General features: G+C 32.7%; 1 protein-coding gene across 7 annotated transcripts in view; it reads left to right on the top strand.

The window, feature by feature from the left end:
• Positions 1-18,631, top strand: part of LOC127735184 (ubiquitin-associated protein 2-like) — a 38,941-nt gene that overhangs the window by 16,411 nt on the left and 3,899 nt on the right. For 4 of the 7 annotated variants that reach the window (XM_052245290.1, XM_052245293.1, XM_052245289.1 and 1 more), the window contains 11 exons: positions 614-824; positions 2,534-2,639; positions 3,146-4,584; positions 7,295-7,460; positions 9,414-9,499; positions 11,818-11,883; positions 14,251-14,365; positions 14,611-14,789; positions 16,623-16,725; positions 17,281-17,376; positions 17,798-17,877. In XM_052245290.1, the coding sequence (XP_052101250.1) occupies positions 614-824; positions 2,534-2,639; positions 3,146-4,584; positions 7,295-7,460; positions 9,414-9,499; positions 11,818-11,883; positions 14,251-14,365; positions 14,611-14,789; positions 16,623-16,725; positions 17,281-17,376; positions 17,798-17,877 (2,647 nt within the window). The remainder of the gene's footprint in view (positions 1-613; positions 825-2,533; positions 2,640-3,145; positions 4,585-7,294; positions 7,461-9,413; positions 9,500-11,817; positions 11,884-14,250; positions 14,366-14,610; positions 14,790-16,622; positions 16,726-17,280; positions 17,377-17,797; positions 17,878-18,631) is intronic. The other 3 variants (XM_052245292.1, XM_052245295.1, XM_052245291.1) reach the window with 2 other exon arrangements.

Below are 18,631 nucleotides of genomic sequence, written 5' to 3'. Positions count from 1 at the left end.
CTCGCTTCTGAAATCAGAGCAGATTTCTGGTGGCTTATGGACATGTCATGTGTTTTTTAAGCTATCCACTTTACTACAACTACATGTACTGTAGCCTTCTTCAAAAGTTGCATTTTGGTCACCAAATTTAAGGAATGATAACAATTCATTCTATTTTTGATATCAATGATCATGGGGAGATTTTTTCCTTCATCAAATTATTTTCTTGCTTTTTTGTTAGTCATACGCTTATCAGTTTTATGTTACAATTTCTTTATCGGAAGGAGGCTTTTGCCTCAAAAAGTTGTGTCTTTACTTTGTCCATTGCCAACACAATAGACATTAGTTGAAAAAAGAAATATGACTTTTAGGGCTGAATTAACTGTACCTAATAGTTACATATTTCAAAGGACAAGGTTGTTGGCAACATAATTAACTTTCAGGCATTTTCAAATGAAAACCTGAGAAACAAGTTCATAGTTCAAGATAAAACTGCTAAATTATGACTTGATCATTATATTGTTATTTTCTGATGTGAATGACAGCTTTAGTATTAATTATTATGGAACCATCAAATTTTTTATGAATTAAATGATTTTGTAAGTAATTTAATATTCTGTTTTTTTTTTTTCAGTACACAGCAATCTGTTTTAAGCAATCATTTACCAAAAGTGAGTCAGCAACAAAATGAGTCTGTGATAACGTCATCAATGATGACACCACCACCCAGTGCTGGAACGTCTGTGATATCTGGTCAGGAGTCACCAAGGAACGCTATGTTTCATAACTCTCCATATACCACTCCAACAAAGAAAGATTCACTGTCGCAGAATCAAGTCAGTAGTGTAAGCTTCATTATTATTTTAGTTGTGTAAACAGGAATTCTTGAGTTTTATTTTATTGATTTCTCCCCTTGGATGAATGCTAGCAAAACTGAAAGATAATAAAAACTAGGAAAACAAACATTATTCCCTAGTTTTTCATTTTTCTGCAATTATGACTGATGGCTCAATTTTTTTCCCTCAAGAATTAAGAAATTATCAATTTTCCCCCAAAAAATGGGGGGGTCACAATTTATTTTACTAATTCTTTGTATATGAAATTGAGAATGGAAATGGGGAATATGTCAAAGAGACAACAATCCGACTAAAGAGCAGACAACAGCCGAAGGCCACCCATGGGTCTTCAACGCAGCAAAAAAATCCTGCACCCGGAGGTGGTCCTCAGCTGGCCCCTAAATAAAATTGTGTACTAGTTCAGTGAAAATGGATGTCACACTAAACTCCATAACATATAAATGAACTAAAATTAAAAAACAGACAAGACTAACAAAGGCCAGAGGCTCCTGACTTGGGACAGGCGCAAAAATGCGACGGAGTTAAACATGTTTTGTGAGATCTCAACCATCCCCCTATACCTCTAGCCAATGTAGAATAAAGAAACACATCGCAATACGCACAGTAAAACTCAGTTTAAAAGAAGTCTGAGTCCGATGTCAGAATAGGTAACAAAAGAAACTAAGCAAAATGACAATGATACATAAATGAACAAAGGACTACTAGCAGTTACTGACATGCCAGCTCCAGACCTCAATTAAACTGATTGAAAGATATGTCTTCATCATATGAAAATCAAGTACAATCCCTCCAGTTAGGGGTTTAGTATCATACCATCATAAAATATATGAGAAGAACATAACCCGTATCATGCCAACAACTGGTTTTAAAATAAATGTGTTTATTTCCGATGCAAAGACCCTACGAGTGAATCAATATTAATACCAAAATATGCAATCCTTAATGACTTGACAACAGTATCATAGCTATATCCTTTCCGAATAAGTCTGTTTAAAGGTTTGGTTAGCTTTTGAGGTGGATATAGTCTGAAAACAGATTTACTAAGTATTGCGCAACAGCACAGTGTATTGCACAAAGCATGAAATCTTCAATTGAATATAAATTCATATCATATAACCAATTTCAAGTTCTTTGACTACATTTATTCTGTGTCAGAAACCTATAATGTGTCAAATATTTAATTACAATCCAAATTCAGACCTGTATCAAGCTTGAATATTGTGTCCATTTTTGCCCCAACTGTTCAGGGTTGGACCTCTGCAGTCGTATCCAACTGCACTCAGCAAAGCAGTTTATTAGAATTTATTGAAATTTCTTTAACACATGGATAGGCCTTTATTTACAAACCTCACCTACAATAGTGAAGGATTATGTTTTCTGTTCTGTGCAACAGTCCAACCATCTTACTTTTAGATTAATTCAGGTTAAATTTCATGGTATTTTGTGGTCCCATCAACTTGAAACTTAGAACACATTACTACACATGATCATTATAAAGTGAAATGTTTAATATATATTCCAAATTAGGAGTTTTAATCCATATTTCATGGTTCACTAAATATGGAAATGTTACAGTGTGAGTGTGGTAGCATGGTGTCCAATGGACACACATTCTTTTTAACAATTAATGTTTAAGTCATAAGCACTAACATTTTGACCAGTATCGAGATTGTAGAACGGTGCTTTTCATATTTCAGATGAGTCCTCCAGAGCCCATACCATTTCCAACCTCTCAAACAGACAGAAAATCTAGTCCAATGATGGCCCCTCAGAGACCAGGATCAACACCAGGGTTATCACAGAGTAAGAATTATATACACCATAATTACAATACTTACCTTTGTAAGAGTTGAAGTTAAATTTGAATCCTGTAAATTAAATATAGTTTCCATTTAGGTCACAAGTCTTGATTTTGTTTTACAAAGGCTTGAAAGTTGATATTTGCTGCTTATCAGCTAAGCAGTCCACATTTAGGTGTGAGAGCCAAGGCTGGTCGACTGAGTCCAAATAATGTGTCCAGGCAGGGTGATATGTCTTCTTGTGGACTGGTACTAAGTGAACTAGCATGTTAAAAATCTGACTTAGTTTAGTCTAGTAGAAAGTTGGGTATATATTTTGATCAAAGTAAGATTTTCTCATTCTTAATTCTTAATATGCATTTGATTTGCAACTGGATGTTAAAATCCATTCATTATTTTGTTTTGTAATTATTATTCAAAAGGGAAAAACAATTTTACATGTAGTTTGAACTGTTATTAAGTACACGTAAATCTTGTTTCACTACACTAAATAGCATTGTTATTTTGTAGATTCACTGTCTACAAGCAATCCAGAATCAAATTTGGGTTCTTTTTCACAAGGTGGTTATGGAACAAGTCCGTACCAGTCACAGAAGTCAGCAATGTCAAATACTGCAGGAATGAGTGGAACAGCTGGTCTGTCTAACTCTTCTGGACTGTCTAATTCGGCAGGATTATCAAACTCTTCAGGACTACAAAGTTCTTCTGGACTTTCAAATGCAAGAGGGCTTTCAAATTCTTCAGATCTGACTAGTGCTACCAATAGAATTTCAAATTCAGCTGGGTTACCAAATAAATCTGAGTACAATTCGTCTTCTCCGCAAAGTTCTTACCAAACTCAATATCAATCTGGAGGAAACCAGTATCAGTCTAGTCAAAACCAGTTTCAAACTGGACAGAACCAATTTCCTGCTGGTCAAAACCAGTTTCATAGTGGACAGTCACAATATGGTTCATCCCAGAACCAGTATCAAAACTATGGACAGTCTGGGTCAACATTCCAAAGCCAACCAGGTTCTTTTTCAGGGAATCAGAATCATACTGCAAGCTATCAGAATAATCAGAATGGTCCTAGTTCTTATCCAAGTACACAAAGTCAAACTGGCTCATTTTCTGGTAGTAGGGGAAGTTCATTTACAAGTGGCCAAAGTCAACCCAGTTCATTCCCTGGTAGCCAGAATGCTAACTCAATATCTGGAAGTCAGAATCCCCCTGGTGCATATCCAGGATCACAAACAACATCAGAATCATTTAATTTGACTGGAAATCAAAATCAAGGAAGTGCATACAATGAAATGAAAAGCCAAGGTGGTTCTTATAGTGACCCATCAAGTCAAAGAGGGTCATACAATGATAGACAAACTCAGAGTGGTTCTTACTCAGACAGACCCAGTCAGTCTAATTCTTTTAGTGACAGACAAAGTCAGTCAGCAGGTTCTTATGGATCTGAAAGAACAAATCAAGCTGGATCATATTCAGATCGCCAGAACCAACCCAGTTCATATACAGGTGGTAGTTCATTTAGTAGTGTAACACAGGCTGCACAGAATTATAGTGCTAACCAAAGTGGACAGAGCTCCTTGTATCAAGCAGCTGTGTCAAACGCCTATCCAGGACAAAGTCAGTCTGGTTCTATTTATCATCAGGGTGGCTCTCCACAGGTGACATCTTCTTATCAGCCACAAGTTTCAACTAGTTATGGTAGAGATTCTCAGTCAGGATCATTCTCAACAAATGTTTCTCAGTCAAGTAGCAGCTACCAGCGTGATGGTAGCTCTTCAGGGACTCAGTCATCATATACATCACAAACATTTGGAGGGAATGCCCACCAAAACAGCCTACAATCCAACCTGCAGACCTCTGCTCTTTCTGCTAATAAACTCGGTGAAACATTATCTAAAATGACAGTGAAGGATACTAACATAGATTCGAGACAATCTCCATCACAGGTATATTTTATTTTTATTTATGGGGATATGTCTTTTAAAATGATGGTAAAAGAATGGTCAATAACAGTTTTGAGAACTAGTAAAACAGTTTAAATGATGTGGGATTTGAAAACAAACCTTAAGGTTTACAGTAATTGCATATAATAACCATTAAAACCATTCAACAGAAAACAAAACATTTTAATGTAAAAAAAGGATGATGTAATTTATGCTGAAGAGATGGTGTTATATTTAGGTATATATAATTTTGTACTATCAGGATGTATTGTTATAAAAAAAACGTTCTGTTGTAGATCGGTAATTGCCATGTGTTTCCATTTTGCTAAACAATTCCTTATTATGTAAATATTTATGAACATTTTAATGACCTAGTTTCTTATGGGCTATTCCAGAAAAAACAATATGGGTTAGGGGGTTGGAAGACACTTTTTTATGCCCTGCCGTATCGAAGGGGGCTTTAAGCGTTACCCTTGTCAGTCCCTTCCATACGTCCCCAAAATTGGTTTCCGTTCTCTAACTTTAGTTTGCCTCAACCAAATGTTGTAAAACTTATACACAATGCTCATTTCCACAAAACACAGATCAAGTTTGAAATTGGGTGGCGTCACTTTTACCGCTCATGAGTTATTCCCCTTTATAAACATAAAAATTGCTGTTCTCTAACTTGAGTTTGCCTCAACCAAATGTTATGAAACTTGTACACAATTCTTATAATCACAAAATGATCTTAACTATGTGAATCCTGCATCTGTATGTGGATATTGATTCATGCATATTTACAAGTAGGGGCATCTGTGGCCCATAGACACATTCTCCATTTATTTTTTATGTCCATCACCCATACAATTGCATTTTACTTTGCATACATTAACCACAGAATTTGAACTTCCTGACCTGCCCCCCACCCATACAAAAAAAATTAAAATTGCCTTCCAACCCCCATATAATTTTTCAGGGTTGGCAAAGTATTACCCGTGCGGGAAAACCCGGGATTTCCCGGGCTGGGCAATACTGGGCAATACAAATTTTTAAGCTTATTTTTACACTAAATAGTTAAGACTTGTTGTAGTTTAATAGTAGTATAGCTAAATATATACATTTCATACAGATAACCATTGAGAGTCAGTTCTAGAGGATTTAAAATTCAATTTCTTCCTTTTCTCCGCTAATTCAATGTAGGCTGAATACAAGATTTGCACATTTTAGGATACCTTGTTAATTGCCAAGCTTTGTTTCAATAATCTAACCTTTATTGCAGTGTTTCAGTGAATTGTAAATTTTTAATTGTTATACAATCATATTGCTAAATAAACACCTTAAGGGGACATGTCATGAACACTTATACAGTAGTAAAGAAAAGACAGATTATTGTTATATAAACAAATTTGTGTTCTAATCTGAATAATTACTTATTAATTAGTGATGTACATATAAATATGCTGAAACTTAGTAAACTTTTTAATCAATAAACAGATATAGTTTAAAGGTAATTTTCCTTCCATTACATATAATTACACAAAAATGTATTAATTATTTGTCATGTTTGTATTAGCTATATATATTTGAAAAAAATGCAAATTGAATTCTTAGGCTTTATTTTAACAGTTTGACAAATTTAGAAAGAATGGTGTGATAATAGATTTTTAGGTGGATTATTGAGAAAAACATTTCCCATTAATTTTGTCTTCATGTACACTAGAACAATACTTTCTCAGATTTATACACTTGTGTTACTAGAGTCTCAAACAAGTAAACTTATTTATAAATCAAATTCCTATGTCTTATTTTTATAAATACATTTGTATCTTTAAAATTCAGGCCAGTATATCATATTACCAAGTATTACCCAGTAAAACCCGGGTTTTCCCAGTATTTCCCACTGGGCTGGGCAATACTCATAAAAAACGGGTTTTTGCCAACCCTGTAATTTTTTCTGGAATAGCACTCACAAAGTATTAATTAATAAGATACTTGTATTCAATGGAAAAGTATTTATTAAATCGGTTTTGATTGTTTGATTATAACATTTCTGCAATGAGATATGTTGTAGTATTGGATAATTTAAAAATGACTGCAATGGCACATTCTAGTACAATGCCTGTTTAAAAATATTCATATAGGTCCAATTCATATTTTATACTGATTTGATATTAAAGTTCTAAAGATCAAAAGTCAAGTTAAATTGATGGATGAAACTTCTTCATGCTGGATAAAGTTGAGATTTGTTTTTTAAAAGCAAGATTTTATCAAAAAGTGAAATTCTAAAGCTACATACTAGTAGATTGAATTAAAACTATATCATTATATAATTAAAGACACAGCATAGTTATGTGTAAAAAACAAAATAAATGTCTCTGAATTCTTGCAACCATGTGCTATGTGTAGTCTATTTTTGGAAGAGAGATGGGTGGGGTTGGTGATATTTCCAAATAGGAAAAACATTGTGTTATGGGTTTCCTTCCTTATTATTTTAGGTTTGGTATGCAGTTCAGAATTTTATTTGTTCCACAATCCAAAAAATATCTTGCTTTAACCAAGTTGTTTCTATTGTTATACTTACCACTTTTCCATTTGCAATTGGTCAATGGAGGAACCACTGATGTTTAACATGTGTTGCATTTTGATGAAATTATTTGAAATTTACATGTAAAAAAAATAGATAACTTTCTCTTTATGCAAGAGATGTATATGTGCTGATTTTATTTTTCAGTACGAAAATTCTTCGTCGTCGACAACAGCAAGTTTAACATCTACAACAAATTCAACTTCCCTAATATCGACGGTGACGACTCCATCAGTTTCATCTTCATCAGCAGTAACAACAACAGTACATTCAACATCAGCTAAAGTTTCCAGTACGACTGGTACCAGTAAGTGTAAGCATATGTTGAAAATCTTCTGACTGTTGTGGCAGGTCATTTTCATATTTCTTTAGGCCAAAAAAAAAAAATATATGTGTGTTTACGGTTAACCATTTTATTTCTGTTGTGCCAATAAAATAAATTAATTGCCTGATACATCCCAATGTTCACAATCATGAATATGACAGTCGTTTTAAGGAAACTCTAGGACAACGACAAGACGGACCGCACGACTCAAAATCATGTCGCAAAAAAAAAATTGGAATACCAACCTACCTACCCTATTTTTTTCAAGTATGTAACCTTAAACAGACATATCTATATTTTTTTAGGCCTTATTGCATGATTATTGTAAATATTTTGATTACATTTACAAAGAGTAAAGTGATGAAATACAAATTATTTTATTTTGCTTTGAGGCAATATTACTGATTAGGAGATCACATTAGTTATATATTTAACAATTACATGGTAGATGGTTAAACAGCTGAGTGTTTACAATTTTCCCTTTATTCTTTTTTGTTAACTTCTAAAAACTTTTTGAATCTAAACCTATCAAATTCATATTCTGTAATTTTTCATCAACTTGATAAAGAACATGTTCCTGTCAAAATGTTTTAACTTTGTCTCGCCAGTAATGAATGGTGCGAATGAAAGAAATAGGAATGAAACTCCTGTATAAAGACCCAGTGCAAGGTATTGATGTGAATCAGACCTTGGTCATATTTTATTGTTCAATGAAACACCTGAACTTTAAGTTTTCATAAGGTCAGTTTCTCTGATACTATAAGTGATAAGTCCACTTTAATTGGTTTATAGAATGATTCTATTAAGTTGTATATGTCCTTCTGTCTGGGTTCTCACCTTCATGAGTCATAGAAAATGTTATTTTTTTTAGCTCACCTTTCCGAAGGAAATGTGAGCTTTTGCCATCACTTGGCGTCCGTCGTCGTCCGTCCGGTGTAAACTATTTCAAACATCTTCTCATTTGAAACTACTGAATCAATTCCAACCAAACTTAAGCTGAATGATCCTTAGAGTATCTAGAATAAAATTTGTGTTTTATTTTCTGTTTCGTCAAAAAAACATGGCCGCCATGGCTGAAAATAGTACATAGGGGTAAAATGCAGTTTTTGGCTTATATATCTCAAAAACTAAAGCATTTAGAGCAAATCTGACATGGGGATAAGGTGTTCATTAGGTGAAATTCTATCAGCCCTGAAATTTTCAGATGAATCTAATAACCCATTGTTGGGTTGCTGCTACTAAATTGTTAATTTTAAGGAAATTTTGCAGTTTTTGGTTATCTTGAATATTTTTATAGACAAAGATAAACTGTACACAGCAAAAATGTTCAGCAAAGTAAGACTGGGTCAAAACCAAAATTGTCAATTGACCCCTTAAGGAGTTATTGCCCTTTAAAGACAATTTTTCACAATTTGTTCATCTAGTTTGCTTACTTTAAAAAATCTTCTCATTTGAAACTGCTGAATGAGTTTCAGAGTATCTAGTATAAATTTTGTATTTGATTTCCTTGTACATCAAGAAACATAGCCACTATCGCTAAAATGGAACATAGAGGTAAAATGCATTTTTTTGCTTTTGAAGAAAATATGACAGATACAAAGGACATTTAAATGGCATTTTTAAGCCACTCATTAATATATATTGAAATTTAAAAATAATCATTGATGAAAGATTTAAGCAAAAAATTACAGGTGAGTGATTCAGACTCTTGAGAGCCTCTTGTTTGTGATACTGATAGCGGTGCCAAGACCATGATCTTATAAAATTCAATCATAATCAGTGAAGCATGCAAGACATCTCATCAATTGCAAAGTTGTTGGTATCAGAGTATTGTTTTGCTTGGTCCCATTGATGTCTACCCTTTAAAATGTTTTATTCTTACATATTATAGGTTTTTTTATACTTTTCACAGAAAACATTATGTATGCTTTTTTTTTACAGCAAGTAAAGCACCACCAAATTTGCCACCAGGTGTACCATTACTGAGCCATCAGTATATTATGGGACAGAATTTGCCATACTTTGCTGTAAGTCAGGAATATTTAGATTTGTGACTTTGCACTAAAAATAGATTGATTTTAAAGTCTATCTGAATTGATTTAGACACTGAGATAGTGATAGATGACTTCAAATGTATATACAGTAGACTCCACCTAATCGGATATCAGCTAAACGAATATATCGGCTATTGTAATAATATTTCAAAACACTAAACCCTTCCCTATATGTTTAATGTTAATTTTATCGTGTAATCGAATATTTGATATAAGAATATATCGGCAAATAGGATAAGAATATTCAGGAAATTTTTTTCAAAACCATGCGCAATCGGATTTTTTCAATGTTTTTCTGACAGGAAAGGACGTAGAACTTACACAATTACAATCTTGCAGACAAAAAAATTTTGTTTTTACTTAATAAAAGGAACTATTTCTTAATAAATTGTTGTCTTTATTATTTGTCTTCCTTTCTAATGTGAAATAGATGCCCTTTAGATTCAAATGGTTTGAATTTATTTATAAAATATATACAAGTCTTAGAGTAGTACGTTGGGAGAATTTTAATAAAACTCTTAAGTGCTCACAGAATCAGATATATAATTTAAACTGAATGTATCTCCTTCTGAATGATTTATTGCAATAAACATATAAATCCCTTTTGACAAGAGAAATCTGACTTTTGTCAGATATAATTTTGTAACATGTGCATGACCACATGTCATGGATGCCATTTTGTTTTGTTTACATAATGTGAAGAAGCCTAGAGAACCTAAACATTAACAGTCTTCAGAAAATTTAAACTTGATGCAATAATATTTTATCAATCATGATTATCTTCATTGATATTCAAATAAATTTGATTATTTAAAAAAATAAAATAAATAACAAATACAATTTCAGTTTAGAGACTGTACACAGGACATGCTGTGATCTATTTATAGCCCAATTAGCTTACCTGTGATAAATGTAAATATGGATATTAATTTGTTTACAAAACAATTAAAGACACAAACTATGGATGATAGATATTTATTCACTTAAATATTTCAGGACATTTTATTTATTTTAATAAATATAGGATTAGAAACTGAAAACAAATATGAGCATTACATAACCAGCTGATAATTTTTTACACAAACATTGTGGTGATGTATCTGATAAAAATCACTCCAGCCCTTTTATATATATAGCAGTGGTCAGGGCTAGTAACATCTTAGGATATTGCAGAATATTCCATGAATATACATTTATCGTCTAATTGAATATATCGGGTAATGGGATATTTTTTGCTGACATTTTGGGTATCTGATTTGCCGGAGTCTACTGTATTGTGATAAATAAATAGACACCTCAGTTCAAATAAAATATAGTTTTATGTGGCATCTTATACATTTATTTCCCATGCCGGAGGGAGATATGAAGATTTGTTCACCCAAGAATATTCATATTTCACGAGGGCTCTGCCTGAGGGAAATATGATTTTTCGAGGGTGAGCAAATCTTCATATCTCCAGAGGCAAAGGGAAATGAATGTTTTATTCCACTGCCTATGCTTTGTTTACTATCAATACATTTAATATTATTTTGCATACATTTTTTTTTTTATCCTCTTGTTTTTGTAAGTCAAACTAAACACGACATACCCATTGATAAACAGTAAGGATCAACATTTAATTATAAGTCTTTTTGTTTTATCGTCTGAAATAAATTTGAACATGATAATGATTTTTGCTATCGCTATTTTAAGAAGAATAAGAAGTTCAAAACGTTATGTACATTAACCGCGCGTAACGTCGCACGAAGTAATCCCGACATTTCAGAGGGGAATATGATCCTCAGAATGGAATATGAAGATTTGTTCAATGACACGTGGGATAGTCTCAACCAATCAAAAATTGATTAAACTATCAATATGTTTAAACAGTGGAATAATATATATCATTGGATGGAAACAGTACTTTTAAACATTACAACTATCATCCTTATGATGATGTTCTAGAATACAAAGTAAAATGGCCACATTTACTATAAATAGAACATTAGTTTTTGAGGAACTTAGGAAGGGGGTTTGAAATTGATAAAATCTGCTTGTAGTACCAGTTATTTTAAAATTATTCAATTCTGATTAGAATTTTACGGTATTTGAGCTTTTGATGAAATTACAATGCATTAAAACATAAAGAGTAAAAGTATAATATATAAAAACATGGTAGTCAAGGCTGCTGCAGACAATTGTTTTCAATCTGAGTTGAGGTATACAGGAAAAGCACTAAGTAAACATGGTAAAGGAAAACTGCAATTAATTGAATGAATGTTAAGAAAATGTCATATATTTTTTACCTTTAGGGATTACAACAGCCTTTGTATGGTTATGAGGATATTCAGTTGCTTCAACAGAGATTGCCCCCAATGGTAAGTAATGTCATATAGAACATGTACTATAGATGCCAACCATTACTTTATTTCCATAGTTGTCAAGATTTTCCGGACGAAATTATGGTGTCGCTGTGATCTGTCTACTAGTTTATGGATTTTGTTTTTTTCCATGAGGTGGATATACTCATTATCCTGGTATAATAACTAGTCGCTAAGAATTTTGTCTTGTTTAAGTTCCCCATGTTATAATTTTTCAGTGTCAAGAATCACTGTATCCCCATTTTATAATTCTTCAGCTTTAGAAATCACTACTAAGATGTAAAACGAAGCTTCATACATGAATGATCAAACCAATTATCTCCTTCACCTACTTCTCTCTACAAATTTTATTTTGGATAATATTGAGAGTTTAAGACCTTTGTCAAGTTTTATATTGTCTTATATTTTAACTGCATTGTATTTTGTCTCGCCTGCGATGGAAGTCGCTGTATGCAAGACATAGGATTGACTATCTGGTGGCGGCGATGAAAACTATTTGTATGAAGCTGTATATATTTCAGAAGGTAGAAGACCTGGATGCTTCATAACTTGTATGCAGATACCTTATGTTACGAAGTTTCTGTCTGTCATATGTCCATTGTCCTTGACCTCATTTTCATGGTTCAGCGACTACTTCAAAAAAAAAAGTTTTTTGTCATGTGAATTTCTCTCTTATAGTGAATAATAGGATAACTATATTTGGTATATGGGTTCCTTGCAACGTCTACATATCCATTAGACAGAGTTTACATGACCTTGACCTGATTATATGGATCAGTGATCAAGATTAAAAGTTATGTGATTAGGTCTGTTTCTCAGATACTATAAGCAGTAGGTCAAATATATGTAAGTAAGTAAGTAAGTAAATTATTTATTATAGTGACATGTGTTTTTCACAAAATATAATATAGTGAAATAAAAAACAATAATTAGAACACCCGACCCTTTGGGTCTATAAGTCACTTTAAACATTAATATCAATGGTACGACAACAAAATAAATAAATTTTATCAAAAATTTTCATATATAAAGTTTTTTCTCTTACTTAAAGCCTGCAATAGGTATTTCGCAGTTTTTCTTGGATGTTGACATAGTAAATATTGAAACTGTTCTTCATTTGATAGTATACATAAATTGTCTATTTGTGAGAAATGTTGCAGTCGCAGATTGTTGTTATATGTGGTGTATGGAATGATTGGAAGGTGCACATGTCAGTCTGGCAGGTTTCATCTGACCTTGACCTCATTTTCATGGTTCATTGGTCAATGTTAAGTTTTTTGTGTTTTGGTCAGTTTTTCAAATACTATAAGCAGTAGGTCAACTATATTTGGTGTATGGAATGATTGTAAGGTGAACATGTCTGTCTGCCAGGTATAATCTGACCTTGAACTCATTTTCATGGTTCCTTTGTCAATGTTTAATATTAGTGTTTTGGTCTGTTTTTATGCCCCCGCCGTAGCGGAGGGGGCATTAAGTTTTACCCTTGTCCATCTGTACGTACGTCCCAAAATTGGTTTCCATTCTCTAACTTTAGTTTGCCCCAACCAAATGTTATGAAACTTATACACAATGCTTATTACCACAAAACACAGATCAATTTTGAATTTTGGTGGCGTCACTTTAACCATTCTAGAGTTATGTCCCTTCACAAATGGAAAAATTGCTGAATTTTTGGTTTCCGTTCTCTAACTTTAGTTTGCCTCAACCAAATGTTATGAAACTCATACACAATGCCTATTACCACAAAATACAGATTAAGTATGAATAATGGTGATGTCACTTTAACCGTTCTAGAGTTATGCCCCTTTACAAATTGCTGAATTTTTGGTTTCCGTTCTCTAACTTTAGTTTGCCTCAACCAAATGCTATGAAACTTATACACAATGCTTATTACCACAAAATATCAAGTTTGGATTTTGGTGGCGTCACTTTTACTGTTCTAGAGTTATGCCCCTTTACAAAAGGAAAAATTGATGAATTTTTCGTTTCCGTTCTCTAACTTAAGTTTACCTCAACCAAATTTTATGAAACTTATACACAATACTTATTACCACAAAACTCAGATCAAGTTCAAATTTGGGTAGGGTCACATTCCACATTTATTTGAAATACTATAATCAGTAGGTCAACTTTATTTGGTGTATCCAATGATTGTAAGTGAACATGTTTGTCTTACAGGATTTATCTGACCTTGACCTCATTGTCATGGACCTTTAAAATGTTGAAGTTTATGTAATACTTGTTATAAAACCTTTATCTTAAAGACTTTCAACATAAAATCAATGGTCAGTAAAACAGGTGAGATATTTCAGTGTATGCACTCTTGTTATATTTTTTAATTGCATAACTTTTGTTGTATTTCAGAATTTACAAAACTTGCAGAATTATAACTATGATATGACTGCATTTGGTAATGTACCCACAACACTAAATACTGGAAGAGAACAGACATCCTTGGCTGGAAATGTACCTTATTCAGGTTTGAATATTAATTTTACAGATAACAGTTGAAAATTGGAATGTAAATTCTCTATAGCATCAGTATTAATATAAATGTTAAGCACAAATTAATTTCTTTCATGTTGTATTTATAATTTTGGAGTGGACAATGAGAATATAAAGATCAATTATAAATGGTTTACAATTTATAGAAATTAGGAAATATTGGAAGGATGCAAAATTGAGAGGAGTGAATAATATTGATTTAGATTTTTGACTTTTCAGGTACGGAAAAGTTGAATAGAGTTGAAGCACAGTCACCAATTCCCTCTACCCAGCAACAGTCAACACAATCGCATCAGCAGCATTTTATTAACTTACCATATGGATACTGTTACCCAGGAACTGTATTGCCAGGTGCTCCCACTGCCATGGGGTTCCAGTACCCACCTCAAATGTTTCCAGTAAGTTTTCATATGTAGTCAATACAATAATGTAAAATGTCTTAAGGAATAATTACATGTTAAATAGTAAGTGTTTTTTTTCACTGCCATCTCACAAAGAATTTATGCATTCATACATTCTAAAAACTTCTGAAAAACACACATTTCCACATCTGAAAGCCATTTTTTGTCTCGCCTTGACTGGAGTCAAAAAGCGAGACCTAGGTATGCTGTTTCCGGCGTCAACAATTTATTAGTTTGTGATTAGGTCTAGTTTATGGTGATTATAGATTACTTGGCCCTGCCCCCTCAGTCATGGTCTATTGACTTTGAAACTTTTGCTTAGTTTACATGTATTAGTTTGTGATTAAGTCAGTTTATGGGGAACCACTAATGGTAGGTCAATGATATTTGGTATGCAGTTGTATAAGCATTGGCATATCTCATTTCCATGGAGATTATTTGGCTCTGCCCCCTTAGTCATGGTCTATTGACTTAAGTCAATGATATTTGGTATGCAAATATTTTGGCATTTGCAAGTATCGTTTCCATGGAGATTATATAGCCCCACCCCCTCATCATGGTTCATTAACTTTGAAACTTTTACATAGTTAACAAGTTAATGTTTGTCTTTAGGTTTGTTTAAAGGGAACAACTTATAATAAGTCAATGGTATTTGGTATGCAGTTGTATTAGCATTGGCACATCTCATTTTCATGGAGATTGTTTAGCCATGTACCTTCAGTCATGGTTCATCGACTTTGAATATTTGCATAACTTATGTGATTTTAATTTCAATATTTTGCATTATCAAAATTACAAAAAGGCGAGCCATATCTCTGTGATGACAGTTTATTCAGTCTTCAGTTAATATTACAGTGATGCATAATATTAGGGATGTCAACTCGGTGAACAATTACTAATCGAGTATTCGTTGGTTTTATCGAGCAATACTCGAGTACTTGCTCGGGAATATATCTACAACACGGAAACACAAAAATACGTACTTCATATTCTATGGTTTGTTGTTCAATGGACGAAAAACCATCTACATAAGTATCTGGACAAGGAATTACAAACCATAATTAATAGCTCATTACCTACAAGTACTAATTAAGTAAAAACAATAATCAAATCAACATAATTTAATGAACACCTATTTAAAAACTAGGAAAAACCATATCAAACAATAGTATTTGGTAATCGTTAATAAAACACATTTAATGTTTACAAAGGCGTAATGATTAGAAGTTTAACTATTCACTGAGGGCCATCAGAGGATGCAACAAATTAATTTTATTTGGAAACATTTTGTGTTAGCCTAGGTGTAGCCCATATTTTCAGAGGCATTTTAAATGACAATTTAGCACAAGCATTCGAAACAAAATGTATTTTATTTACTTTTATGATTTATCAGTGATGCCTATTTAATTTTCCGGAAGAGGATCTCAAGAAGATCAATTTTATATAAAGAAAACAGGAATATTCTAACAGGAAACCTATTAGTTGAGTATTGTTTTGGTATTCAATACTCGGTACTACCGAGCGATACTCGAATACTTGAGTACTCGTTGACGTCAATACATAATATACTTTGTAATCTGTAATGGTATATTACAATTTATTTTACACACAACTTCAGTATAAGTAATAGGAATTGATTTGAGATGTCCAGAAGCATTTTTAAACCATGAAATTTTTCTTGTACCAAAATTACTGTTTAAAAAATAAAAGCTGTTCTTATACATGATGATGAGACATAAATAGGTTTAGTTTACCAAGATAATTTAAGATTAAGAATTAAAAAAGAAAGGTATATGTATGTCAAATCTAAACATGAGGATCTTTTTATAGGTGCCACCAGTGACTAACACAGGAGCTCCCCATGCTGGTACCACAGCAAATGCACAGTTCCAGAAACAGACTTATGGATCTCACACTTATGGTAGTAATAAAGGTAAGGTCACATAATTAATGTGAATCAGGATAAGACTTCAAATTCAAATGATATGAGTGACACTTAAGGCAATTTATTTGGCAGCATTAAGATAATCTTCTCAGTTTGTATGTTGAAGTTGTTCAGTGGACACTGGTTTCACTCAGAATGAGATGTCACTTAGAGAGAAATTTATATAATTTTTTCACCTTATGAAATAGAAACTTCTCCTTGATCCATTAAATTTTCGTCTGACACAGGTTGGTCAATTAATATACATGCCGCAGTGATTTGATAGCATTCAAGAATATGTGTTGTTCTGTAGTTTCAATATAGAACTGGGTTCATGGCCATTTCTGTCACATTATTAATGACACACTCTTCTGAGCCCCAGAGATGGTCTAAACTTCTCTAATCTATATTAACTATCAAATTATTCAGAACAAAATTTAGATAGAGTAAATTTGAAAAGTGAACCTAGTTTATTAATTTATTTGTAATTATCTTCCATACTTTGTGTCACACACAATTTATAATTCCAAGTTGATATACAGTATATATTTAAATGTATTGCAGCTTATGAGGACTTGGCACAGGTTACTGACTTTACCAAGTCGACCTACATCAATCAGTCCCAGAACAAAGTTACAGGAGTTTCAGGTTTGTTAAACGGTTAGCATCATGTGTAGTATGTGTATACTAAGTATATTATGTATTATACTAACATAGTTTAGAAGCCTAAATACTAAGTTCTTTTTGTAAATGTTTTACTGAAATTTATTTGGAATCTTAAGACAGCTTTTAAAACCTCAGCTTTATTTGATAAATTTTTACACCCATATAGAAGTGACCTTCATAGGGTGGCACATCAGAGAGTCTTTCATTTAATTTTACAAAGAAAGAATTGTGCCGATTTATAACTCAGCTTTTACTTTATTGACTTCATTGACACTTCTATCTTTGTAAAATGTTGAAATTTCTATATTTTTCTTCATAAAAACTTCAAATTTCACTACTAAGAATAAACATCAAAAACTTAAAATTACCATTGAGTGTGTTACTTTTGGAATAATGGATTTCTTATTATTTATAGGATCTGCTACCACAGTAACAGCTGATTTGGCAGGAACAGGACTGCCAGGTGTGTCAGGATATGGCAAAACACATTCACAGGTAAATTTAAATAATGGATACAAAATATACTGATAAATATGGGGTAGAATTTTAATACTTAACTCTTTGTTCCAATGTTTGTGTTACCTCCAAAGAGGAAAGTTACTGTGAATCTTGATGTTTTGTTACATCACATTAAAGAGTTGCAGGTTAAGTTTGTTACAGTATTTTTATACGCCCGTTTACGGGACGTATTATGGTATACCGTTGTCCGTCCGTCCGTCTGTCTGTCCGTCGTCAACATGTCGGACATTAACTCAAAAATGCTTTAACCAATTTGCATGAAACTTTGGTGAATTGTTTATATCTATTGACGTGAGCTCCCTTTCCTTTTTTATAAAATTTAGATTTTACGTTTCCGAGTTATGGGGTTTTATTCATTAAAAAAAGGGGGATTTTCCAGTTTTCGGACAATAAGTCAAGAATTCTTTCACTAACTTGCAAAAAATTGTGGTGAATTGTTTATATCTATTGACATGAGCTCCCTTTTGATTTTTATAAATTTTAGATTTTACGTTTCCGAGTTACAGGGTTTTATTCATAAAAAAAGGGGGGATTTTCCAGTTTTCGGACAAAAACTCAAAAATGCTTTCAGCAATTCTTATGAAACTTTGGTGAATTTTTTGTATGTATTGATGTAAGCTCCCTTAAGAATTTTATAAATTTTACATTTTGCATTTCTGAGTTATGGGGTTTTATTCATTAAAAAAAGGTATGATTTTCCAGTTTTCGGACAATAACTCAAAAATGCTGT

Source organism: Mytilus californianus, unplaced genomic scaffold (genome assembly GCF_021869535.1).
Source record: "Mytilus californianus isolate M0D057914Y unplaced genomic scaffold, xbMytCali1.0.p SCAF_3, whole genome shotgun sequence".
Classification (NCBI taxonomy): Eukaryota; Metazoa; Mollusca; class Bivalvia; order Mytilida; family Mytilidae; genus Mytilus; species Mytilus californianus.
This window is presented reverse-complemented; position numbering and strand designations above follow the sequence as displayed.